General features: G+C 37.6%; 1 protein-coding gene across 1 annotated transcript; it reads left to right on the forward strand.

Annotated features, from left to right (window-relative positions):
- Window positions 1-841: 841 nt before the first annotated feature.
- On the forward strand, window positions 842-2995 carry LOC149159307 (cytochrome P450 750A1-like). Its single transcript, XM_089433465.1, has 2 exons — window positions 842-1794; window positions 2138-2995. The coding sequence occupies exons 1-2, from the start codon at window positions 865-867 to the stop codon at window positions 2837-2839; spliced, it is 1632 nt and encodes a 543-aa protein (XP_089289591.1). The 5' UTR covers window positions 842-864; the 3' UTR covers window positions 2840-2995.
- The last annotated feature ends 9843 nt before the right edge of the window (window positions 2996-12838 follow it).

Consider the following 12838-nt stretch of genomic DNA (forward strand, 5'->3'; position numbering starts at 1 on the left):
TCTTTATCTGTCTGAGGCCATGTTTGCTTGGTTCGCAGTTTAGAGCGGAAACAACGAGAGATGGCACGGAGAACCAGAGAAGATGAACATTGCATTCAATCTCAATCTCCATCTCCATTTTGTCAGTAGAGTGCAGGTTGGGACGGCGATTCCTAAATCCACCTCTATAGAAAAGTTAATGCTCCGTCCTTACACTCACCTAACAGGAGCTTGACGTCACCGGGACCATTGATCATGGGCATGCATCCATGCATCCATCTCTCCTCACCCAGTTCCGGCGATGGGTGTTCCTGCCGGCCTCCAGCGCTGGTGTTCCTGCCCGAGTTGCCCAACGGTTCAGCGTAATCAATTCAAGTAGTGCGCTCCGATGCACTGATAGTAATCACGGCATTAATGTTATTCAAATAATAAGCCCATTTGAATTCAAATTCAAATTTGAATTTAAGCGCCCAAAATTCAACGCTAATCTATATTTCAGCAACCACATTCGAATTTCTTCAGAGCTTCGTCAACCGGAAAAATTGCACATCTGTATCTCCCGCGGTCATTTCAAATATTTTCAAAAAGGCTGGCCCGCTCTTTTGCATATTGATTCTCTGTTCAGTTTTGTTTTGTCAATGAAGTTGCAGACGATAGAATATCATGAACTCGCCCTTCAAATTCGGTCTTCCAGAGATAAAACTCAAGAGCAGACACTGAACGAAGCAATGAAGGCTCTGTGCTCCACACAAAACAGACAATATGATGACGTTGAGAGCGCTATGGAGGTGGAAATAGGAACCGCCATGTTTCTTTGCCAGTTACAGGTGGTGGACTGTACGCTATGGATTTTCATTGCCAGTTACAGGTGGTGGACTGTACGCTATGGATTTTCAGAGATTCATCCCTACTCTGCCCGCAGCAGCTTTTGGATTGGCGACTCTCTTGTTTTTCTTCTGTGTATTGCAGTACAAGAAGAGAAGGAATAACAGACTGCCTCCCGGACCCTATCCATGGCCAATCGTTGGAAATCTTCTCGAATTGACAATGCCCGCTAAACATGCGCTTAAAGGCCTCGCTGATAAATATGGTCCCATTTTGTTTCTGCGTTTAGGCTCTGTCCCTACCATAGTTGTTTCTTCTTCTGAGGTGGCCAAGCAGTTTTTCAACAGTCATGATTTAGTATGCTCCAGCCGACCTCGAACAACCGTTGGGAAATTCATGTTTTACAATTGTCAGGATGTGGCCTTCGCCGAGTATGGTGATCATTGGAGGCAAATGAGAAAAATATGTGTATCTGAACTGCTCAATGCCAAAAGAATTGAGTCATTCAAGCATGTGCGAGAGGAAGAGATGTCTTTCACGATCCGTTCCATTTGGGAGGAGAGCGAGAGCGGAAGAATTGCAGTAAATTTGAGCAAGGCCATCTCTGACCTAACCTCCAATATAGTTTGGAGAATGCTGACCAGAAGGAAATTTTCGGATGACGATTTGAGTGCCAGTGGCCAAGGATTCAAGGATCTGACAGCTGAGGTGGTAAATGGAGTTTTCAGCGTTGGAGACTTCATTCCTTATTTGGATTGGCTTGATTTGCAAGGTATCAAGCGGCGCATGAAGAAGGCCAGTAAAACATTTGATGCATTGCTAGAGAAAATACTCGACGACCATGTTGATCATCGAGTGGCAGCAGCCAGGAATGGCCAGGATGAGGCTGAGCCTGTTAAAGACTTCGTTGATGTGCTCCTCGATATGGCAGCTGAGACCGATAAGGCGGAGAACAAAATTACACGAGAAAAAATCAAGGCAGTCTTACTGGTTAGTCTCTGGCCTTTGTCTGTCATTGCTAATTAGATAATATATTTTGTTTTCACCTATTTTCTAATTAGTTTGTGTAGGGTTCCCTACAATGTCATAGGTTTAAATTTAAATTTAAATTTCATAAAAAAGTTAAGTTTCAATTTCAAGAGAGAGGTTGAGGCTAGGACTCATTTTTGGGTATTAAACTATTCGTTTAACCAAGCTTCGCAGCTCCACCTCCTTAAAAAAATTGTATGTTCTTTCTTATTCAAGTCACCATTCATTTCTTTGAGAAAATTTCTATGCTGTTAGTTCTGATTTTTAAAGGTTTGCGAATCTAAGATTTTGATATTTTTAAAAGGAGATGAACATCGGAGGAGTAGGGAATACATCAATTACGTTAGAGTGGGCAATGAGTAAGCTGCTCAGACATCCCCACGTAATGAAGACATTGAAAGAAGAAATCGAATCGGTCGTTGGTCAACACTGGAAAGTAAAGGAGACGGATCTGGCCAGCATGAAATACCTACACTGCGTGGTGAAAGAGACCATACGATTATACCCAGGGGCACCGCTAGGGTTTCCCCATGCGTCTGTGGAGGCAGTGACAGTAGGAGGATACCATATACCTAAGAAATCAATGCTAATGTTCAACTTGTTGGCAATTGGAAGGGATCCCAATGTGTGGGGAACAGATTCTTCAGAACTCAAGCCTGAAAGATTTATGCAGGAAGAGTCTGTACATTTAACAGGACGTCCATCAGACTTCAGAATGCTTCCATTCGGGGCAGGAAGGAGAGGATGCCCGGGAGTTGTAATGGCTACTTCGATGACTGAGCTTGCCTTGGCTCAACTGTTACACGTTTTTGATTGGAAAGTTGGAGGTGATCCGTCCGAGGTGGACATGAAGGAGGCACGTTCAGCGGTGTTGGCGAGACAAGTGCCACTCTTTGCTTTTCTGACGTTGAGGAAACCCAGTTGCCTCTCGACTGCCTTGATGGCACGGAAGCTGGCCAAAAGACCTGCTGTGGAACTCGTCATTGGCCATCTATCTTCAGTATAAGTAGAATAAAATTGTCGTTGCTAAATATTCTATAATAATGACAGGGTTACAGTCATGGTATTGTGGAGATAATGTTTGATGATGTCTTCCGGTAAAGATGTCTCTATGTCTGATATTTGTGGGAGTCTTTCTCTGTACTGATTATATATATTTTTATAATTGATAAGCTCTATCTTTGGTGTGGCTTTCTCAAAATAAAATCTTTGCCATTAAATACCAAGATCACTTAGCATTAGATGGCAAAAGATTTGAGATATATGGTTGGTGCAGCATCTGGATTTTACCATTGATGGCTGGTTTTCTGGACAAAACCATTGAATTGGGAGAAAGATTTGAAATATATTAAATGCAATGTTCGAATATTATTTCTTTTAAAAATGTAAACCAAGCTGCATATTTAGTTAAAATAATATTATTTTCAATAATGTTATTATGCAATATATATATATATATTCAAAATAGTACTATTTAGTAACTTGTTCATAATTAAATATATATTAATATCGGTGGTTATTGTTAAATTTTATTTTAATATTTAAAATAGTATTATTTAAGAGATTGGTATAGTGACATAAATTAAATAATTAATAAATATAGATATGCATCAATTCATAATAAACATACCCAATATAATTTTAAAAAGTTATAAAAATTAACTAGATTATAATTTTATTTTAAATTATTATTATTATTAATAAATAATAAAAAAATTAATATATAAGTAAACATACACACATTTAAAATTCTTATAATAAAAAGCAAAAATAAATATGATATGTATGTTTAATTTCTATGTAGAATAATATAATAAAAAACAAAAATGAATATGATTTATATGTTTAATTTCATATGTGGAGTAATTAGAAGTAAAAAAATGTGTGAGTAAGATGTTTAAACTTTATATTTTAAAAAATATTTCAACACCAAATTTAAATAAATTATTTAAAGATCTATATTAACTAATTTATATGAATATTAACTTTACATTTATAGATTCATCAAAATTTATAATAAGAAAAATTCAATTTTTATTTCCAAATTTTATTCTTTCCAAATTTTATTCTCGAAAAAAATATAAATAAAATTGGATTAATTAAGTCGTAATGTTATTGTAGATATCTTTGATAACCGAACATATACATATTAGTACCGATGATTACTGCGAAATCTCAATTAGATATGCAAAAGCATAGAATGTTTTACATCGTGTCATTTATTGCATCAAGTATATCACAACAAGTTCATGGTTAAGTGAAAAAAACCATTGGTAGTATTTATGTTGTATTTTCGCGCTTGAGTTTAATGCAGTTTACAAGTGTTATATATTAGCGCAGATACTCTCTGGTTATTTTGTTGTTAGTAAAATTACGAAGACAAGATCTATAGGCCAATTTGACTTCGTCTTACTTTATCAACATGGCCACGTATTATTTAATTAAAAATAAATAAAATGTTCCTGGGGTTCTATTTTTAATTACCCAATTAAAGTGTTTTTATTTATATTATTTTGAGTATATTTACTAGATATCTTACGTTTGATGTAATTTTTATAAATAATTTTTTTTATTTAAAATATTTTTTATTGATTTATTGTGTTTTTAGTATTGTATAATTTTTTTTTATTTTATTTAATATGGAAATATATATGTTTTTTTAAAATAAAAATAAAATATGTCATCAATAAAAAATACTGTGAGCAGTAATGAATACTGTATATATTTGATTAATTATAATTAAAAATATTATGAAACATCAATAATCTTATTTTCACTATGTTACATCCATGGCTGATATTACAATTTGAAAGAGAGACTTGGAGACAAAAATCTTTTAAAATAAAAATAAAAAATGAATAGACTTATTTAGCTAGTTTTAATAAAAATATTATAAAATATTAATAATCTCACTTCCACTATACTCACTCCATTGTTGATGGGATACCGCATGTCTCTCAAGACTTTAAGAAAACAAAAGTAAATATACATATTTGATTAGTTTTAATTAAAACTATTATATAACATCAATAATCTCACTTTCACTATATTGTTGATGGGATACAACATGTCTCCAAAAACTTGATCCCACATAGTTAAAGAAACAACTTTTTCACCAAACCACTTGAGCTAATATATTTTAACTATTTAATATCCATATTAATTAACTTATTCAATATATGTGAAATAATAAAAGAACTACTTTAATGTTCATTATAGTAAAATATTTCAATATGCCAAGAGAAGAAATTATTAAATTAAAAAAAAATAATTACTTTCTAATAAAAATAATAACATGGAGATGTATAATTAATTTAATTCTTAATATAAAATTAATATGTGGCATTTAATAAATATTATTAATAATGTCAAAAAACGATAGTTCCATTCTCTCTCCACTTATCTATATATATATATATATATATATATATATATATATATATATATATATATATCTTAGTTACCACATGGATGGATCAAATCCCTTGAGGTGCAAAATCTATTTTCAAGGTTTGCACTTTAAAATAAGTTTTCACCTCAAGTGATCCATGGTTAAGATAGTAATATATAATATAACTTACTTTTAGTTGTGGTACATTACATTTTTAAGTATTTGTCAATAAAACTATAATTTAAAAAAATCCTAAGAATCCAAGTAGGTTTTAGTGTGCCTAATGGTTAAAGACTCTTCCTTTAAGACATCATAGGTTCAATCTAGAGTGTTAGACTATGTACACCTATATACATCAAACCATTGTGTGGAAGAAAAATAAGGGGTGGCTCCCCTGTCTCACAAACAAGGAGATCTTATACCCCAATTGGTGTCTAGCTTGGTAGTGAACTTCAAATTAGATTATTATTATTATTATTATTATTTGTTTATGTTCATTTCTCTTACCATGTTGTTTGTGTTTTATAATGTTGATGATGCACTATGCTCACACATTCACTCCTCATGTTTTCTTTCCTTTTGTTTGCTCCGTTCAATACCATCTCACAAATAAGGGGGTCTCATACATGAATTTGGTGTCTGGCATGGATGTGACCTGAAAATTAGATTACAACTATTATTATTTTAATATTCATTTTTCTCACACTCTTCTTTATTTATATTCATTACTTTGACAATATGATTTCTACTTTAGAATATGTTTTATAGTGCAATCAATGTTTTATGCTCACACATTTATTCTCCATCTTTACTTTCCTTATCTCTGGTTCATTGGCTCCTCACTGCCTCACTTCCTCTAGATCTCACACAAATCCTCCTACTTTTCCTTGCATTGTTGATCGAATTTTCAAGCTAACCATTTGAAGCTATCAACTCCTACACCGTATACCAAATTCCCCATATAAGCAACTTCTCTATGTTCTTTTCAGAATCTAGTTACAAATTTTTTTATTTTTGTTCAACAATTGCTAGCTTTGGAATAGGATTTGCAACGTAGAAATATGATATGAGCAATGGAACCATGTGAGATGCCTTATAATGTTGCTTTAATAGGGAGATGAAGGAGCACCTTTGGCTAAAAGTAATCCACATTGATTGATTTTGGTTGGTAGTTTAGAAGATCAAATAAGTGTGTCGCAACATTGTTGCTGTAACACCCCTGCTACAACACTGTTGTTGTGACACCTCTGCTACAACACTGTTATTGTAATACCCCTACTACAATACAAACTTGTTTTTACATTGGTGTAACATTGTTACTATAGCACATCTACTATGGTACTGTTGTTGTGAACTAACATTTTTTTGTGGTACATTTCTATTGAATTACTATGGAGAATGACTTGTAATGATTCCATGTGTCTCAAGGGGATTAGGTGGATTGTGGTTAGACAATGGACTACCTATGCAAAGGAGAAATGGTCAGCTATTGAAACAAATAAAGAACCGATGATTACTTGACGAACCAAATGGAGAAGTGATTGTTGGCTAGGGAGTCAAGCCATTTTGATTGGTCAACATCTGAAGTAATGATGATGGGATTGGAGAAATTATCCTCCCAACCATCATTTAAGGTGTGTGAAAGAAAATGGAACAAGGGAGAGTTGGTAGTTGTGAACAGGGAAGAGAAATTTGTGAATGAGAGAGAGAGACAAGAAGAGAGAAAAGTAGTGGAAACTAGAGGAGATTGAGATACAGGAACAAAAGGAGCTCGTGAAGATGGGAAAGCTAGAATAGAGGAGAGAACCATGGTTCGAGTTTGGTGCGAAAAGATGTGGTCTGTACTAAGGCATAGCCTAAAATAGGATTATACTTTGATTTGTAAAAACAATTTTTCTATGGGGTCTGTGCTAAGGTATAACCTAAAATAGTATTATACTTTGATTTGTAACAACAAATTTTCTATGTATGAAAAAAATAATGAAAATTTGTTTTCCTATCTTGTGTTGTCTCTTGTGATTTTTTTCAATTTCCTCATTGTATGTGCTAGCCTTTACTACTACACTTGGATATAGGTCATTATGTGATCTATATGTAGAGAGGGGTTCCTATAATGGTTATGTATAGGTTCATATATACCCTATGCTTCACAGGGTAAAGAAATATGCAATTTTGAGATTAGTTTGGGGAGAGCTCTAATAAAACCTAAACAAAAAGACAAATAAACACACTGTTGATAGTCCAGGACCCGCCAAAATTCAGGGGATCTCCCCAGTATGAAGTCCCAACTAGACCTCACGACATTTGGTGTAGGAATCCCATCCAGTATGATGGCATGGTTTCCACTATCTTAAATTTTTCCGTAGCTCTTGCTTGTCAGCATGAGAGAGTGGTTTGGTTTGTCTTTAAACAAAGAGGTTCGAGTGCTTGGTGAATGCTAGTGTTACTTGTGTCAAGGTTCTTTCACAATAGAGGGAGAGGGTGGGAGTGAGTCTCAAGTTGGATGGGAGGAAGCCCCAATTTTGTTAGAAACACACAACACAACAGGACATGCACAACTTCCGAAAGAGCAATCCACACAGATGTGGCAGTCACAACACACAAGGAAGATAGCACGTACAACACCCAGCGGGCAGTCCGCGTGAGTGCGACAGTCGTTATAGCAAGTTTACGTGAAAGGTTTTGTTTGAAGTCCAGGGAGGAAACCAACACGAGAATGACAACGTTAACAACTTATACAACACATTTTCATTAATATATATGTATTAGAAAAACTGAATGAAATCAATTGTTTAACATAGGTTAAAGCAACATGTATTACAAGTGTTCAAGATTAATTCTTACAAATAGTTACAACACATGTGTGAAAATGTGATGGCATGTGAGCAGGCTTCTGAATTAAGCAAAAGTTCCAAGACACATCGATACACCATACATCACTAAGCCCATAGGCAGGTTGTTGGAGCCACTACTCACTCCTCAAAGAAAAGATTATAGACTCTTAAGGCTATGTGGGAGGAGCTAAGGTGAAAAGTCATTTTCATGTACAAATGAGGGGGTATTTATAGCCAAGGGTGAAACTGACCCTTGTGACTATTCAACTTCCTTTTGACTTTTCATATTACATGACTCTTCAGATTACGAGTGGGTCTCTTGGACTTCCACTTTACATTACATTCATTGAAAAAGGTATGGTCCACAGTAGTGATGTGACCAACATGACTCATGACGCGACTCGACATGACAGTGCTAGTATGCATGTCGAGCTGTAGTGTTGTTGAGTGACGAATGTCTTCTTGGTGTATTGCAGCTTCGCCTCTACATGGAAAGGTGTGTGGATTCCTTGAAGGTCATTGGGTTCACTTGATGTTGAATGTGCACATTGATCCTTTGTTTGTACTTTGGCATGGTTGACACTTTTTTCCGTTCGCGAAAATATATCCTCACATGTTCGTCCATTCGTCAGTTCAGGAACACATCTTCATATGTTCATCCATTCGTCCGTCTGTGAACACATCTTCTCATGTTTATCTTTTTGTGAAATTGTCTCCTCGCATGCTTTGTTCGTTCATCCATTCGTGAACACATCCTTTTGCATGTACTCTCCTTATTCATCCCATTCATTATCACATCATGTTTTTTTATGTACCTGTATCTGCAATCACTCATGACGAGAAAACATCAAATCCATAAACCTCCTAGTCGATCATGATGCATGATCGTTTGCTTTTGGATGTAGGTGATCGGGACATAAGACAAGGCTGCGAAACTGCACGAGGAAAGTTTCGAGCTAGAATGCGAGCTCTAGGCACTGCTGGTGAAAATTGGGCAGAGGTCACTGGGAGACTGAGATGGACAATCCGCATCAACAGTGACTATCCGCGGGATCTGGCTCAACCAGAGGGAAAATCCAAATAATTTCTAGGGTGAAGCAGTTTGTGTAGTAGAGAGACTTGGCAACAAAAACTGCGCAATTCTTGGAGGGAGCAGATTGTTAGCTTCAGGAGGCTTGGCAACAAAAACAACGCAATTGTTGGAGGGAGCTGGTAGCGGGCTGTGGGGTTTGTTGGAGGCAAAAACTGTGCAATTGCTGGGAGGCTGACCTATTGACCACCTATGTGTATTTTCTGAGCTGAGTGAGATGTTGGGCTACTGAGGGGCTTGCTCAAAAATCTACGCAGTTTTCTGGGTGAGCAACTGGTCATCTTACTAGTGACTGGCATGAAAAATTGCGCAATCCTAGAGGGGAGATAGGGACGGACACTCGGTGTCTATCCAACCTATCTCCACAGTTTTCTCAGTCAATAGAGAGGGAGAGGTCTACAAATTCTACACAATTTTTGAGGGGAGTGAGTCCCGAGGTGACTGCTCGGTCAAACTCTTTGGTTGACAAGCAAGAGGGTTAGATGAGTAGCTTGGATCCATAGTAGATTGAAATGGCTTGTTGGACACTTTTGCGTTGTTCTGGGTGATAGTCAATCGAGTCGATTGCAAGGTGGAGGTTCGACTGTTAGAGGGTGATTTGGTCATCAGAACTTCAGCAAAATGACTAAGTGTGTGAGTGAGTGAATTTGCGCACATGCGAACATTGCAAACACACACTCAACATAAATTGACGACAAGAAACCTCAAATCATCAAGACAAAATATGATCAACATGACTGACTGACAGCGCGATGCATGTGATGAATGTGACAACGCTTGCGCGACAGTGCATACAACTTCATGTGTGAGTGTGACGAATGTTTACATAGTGAATACAACATGTGCACACACAACAAAACCTTGTGTAGGACCAGAACATGGTTGCAAGCGCAACATTGTGACCAACATGAAAAAAAAAGTTGTCCGTTAAACGGTCAAGCAAGGAGGGTGCAAAGACTCAACACGAGCCCACAGGGTGAGCCTGAGTGATTGCAAATATCAAGTAAAAACTCAAGGGAGGCTCTGAAATTTGGATGAAGGCCAAAATTTTGGAGGGTGTTGCAACCACTACAACACTTGATGACACACTAGTAGAATTTGAGCTTCTTTGTTTTGGTTCATTGACAGCACAGGGCCTTGGTCTTTCACGGAGTATTGAATCATTGTGCTGATTACTTCAAATTTCCCAATTACCCCATGGACAAACATGGTTCACCTTTTGTCAACTCAATCAAACACAACAAAAGTTTCAGCTTGATCACAGTGTTTCGAAATCGGGAAGGGTAATTTGGTTGGAAAGTTAAAAAATTTGAGAGTATAAGTTTTCATCTTTGGTGTTGCTCCGCTACCAGCAGGCGTGGACAGTACCTTGACGAAGTCATGCAAGAACACACACATTTCTCCACTACCAATGAGCATGGTTAGTACCCAGGTGGAGTTGCATGCTTCACCTCTCTATGTAGGAAGCCTTTCTCTTCTTTCGCCATTGTATTTTTTAAAGAGGACTGTGCATAGGCACTTATTTATTTTTGGGGTGGAAGAGGGATCTTGACTTATTGAGAGCAGAAGAGGTTATTCCTTCAGAGAAGCATGTAAGACCTTTGACATAGGTTTTCTCATTTAGATTTTCCCCTTCTCTGTTTCTACTAGTTGGATGAGCTTGATCATGCAGAGCAAAAGACTGAGTGTAGGCATGGAGTTTCCCAGTGTGGACACAGGTTCATGGTTGGACCCAAGTTTCCCTTGAAGACGGTTCATATTTTTCGTGAAGACTTCATCGGTCGAAGGTTATAACGAAGAACATAGAAGATGGACATAGAATTGGCCAAGTGATGTAGTGTCACGAGTCTCTTCAGATCTTAGCCGCATACTCATTCAAAAGCCAGAACTCAGTAGATGGTAGCACTTATTTCTGGAAAACAAAAATAACAAGGTACCAAGAAAACAAAACAAAATGAAACAAAAATAGTAAGAAAATCAAACAAAGAAAAAAAAACAATAAGGAGTAAGAAAACTATGTACATGGTGCAGGGCACGGCCCGACCTACTAAAAGTGGTTTTTGAGATCTTGGTCATTGATAGAAAGGTTGTCAATCCTCCTGTCAAGTGATTGTATATGGTATGTGTGTGAGCCAAGCTTCTCATGGAATGTGTACGGACCAATCCACAGGGACTAGAACTTCGTATGCTTACATTTGTCTTCATGGGGTTTATCCCATTTCAAGACTAAGTCACCAACATCGAAGTTAGCTTTCCCTGCATACTTCTTGTCAAACCATCTCTTGATATAGTTCTGGGGGAGTGTAAACATTTTTTTTTACTTTCATCCGTTATTCCTACAGTTTGCGAAGTGTGTCCATCCTATGCTGAACTATCTGACAAGGCTTGCCTTGGGATTCTTGAGACAATTGAAGCGCAGGAAAGTAGATGTTGGGTGGTAGGATGGCTTATTTACCATAAACCAGGAAGTACGGTGAGGTATTCAGAGAGGGCTTGTGTTATAGACATTTTTGTGCCTCGCGTCATGGAGCATGAAATGTCGATAATTACGGGGATCCTCAGTCCCTAAACATGTTGTTCTTACCCCTAAAAGAACAAGGTCATCAAACAACAGCACTTCCAATCAGTTCTCCACCTGAAAACACTTCAAAACAAGCTTATTTTGGATCATGTCAGCTGCTCCACTGAGCTTCTGCGCTGGAATGCAACTGTCCCTCCTTGTACCTGCGCTGGAAGTCAAGATTAATGAAGGCTACCTGCGCTGGGCGAGATTGGCCAAGTGGCACAGTCATCCTGCAAGGTGTCAACTGCCCAGGAAGCTTCCAAACTGACACTTGGTTCATGAGATTCGCCCTGTGATGAGTAAGAGGTACTTGATCACCATGTGTAAGCAAGGATCTCCAAGTGGACTCAAGAACTGAAGATTAACTGAAGAGGGAGAGGACACTAGTCAGCTCTATGCCAGCCTCCAGCTGACTCATCCTCTCTTCTTCTCTCCTATATATAGAGCTCTTCTATGAGGTCTAAGAGGGCTGGAATTTTGTGTTAAGCAAGGAGGTGCTGTTGGATTACAGTTAGAGCTATTGGGTGATTGTTTTACTAGAGGTGAAGAGGAGAGTTCTTGCTGCTGGGGAGGTGCTGCTGGATTGGAGCCATCATTGGTTGTAACCTTCTCGGAACCCTGTTACTTCTATCAATAAAGTTTTGCATGTTCTCCTATATACTTGTATTGCATTGATGTATTGTATTTACATGTATATTTGATTCACCCTAATCCATGCTTCAGTTATGAGTACATGTATCTTGTAGTTTCCTCTCTTGTTTTGTGCAGGATCTGTGTGTAGCTGGACCGGCAAAGAGAGCAAGGAGCTGGGAACAAGAGACAAAAGAGGGAGGACAAGGATCGACTAAGCGAAAGACACCAGGTTGGTTGACCTTCTTTTCCATCTCTCTGTACTTTCATAAAGGAAATCATCAAAGCTTTACTTTCAGTTGTTGCTAAAGACTGTCACCTTTAGAGTAGGGATAGGGTCATCCGCATCGGATACTTTTCCCCACAACAAACTGGCGACTCCACTGGGGAAAAATTGGGAGAACATTCAAAGTTTAATGGTAGCAAGTCACTCTTGAACATGACACTTTTCCTCCGTACCACATCGGGTTGGGTTGTTTCATTCACCGGTCTCATCA

Source organism: Pinus tabuliformis, chromosome 5_2 (assembly GCF_031772625.1).
Source record: "Pinus tabuliformis cultivar Carrire ecotype Pingquan chromosome 5_2, CPIR1, whole genome shotgun sequence".
Taxonomy (NCBI): domain Eukaryota; kingdom Viridiplantae; phylum Streptophyta; class Pinopsida; order Pinales; family Pinaceae; genus Pinus; species Pinus tabuliformis.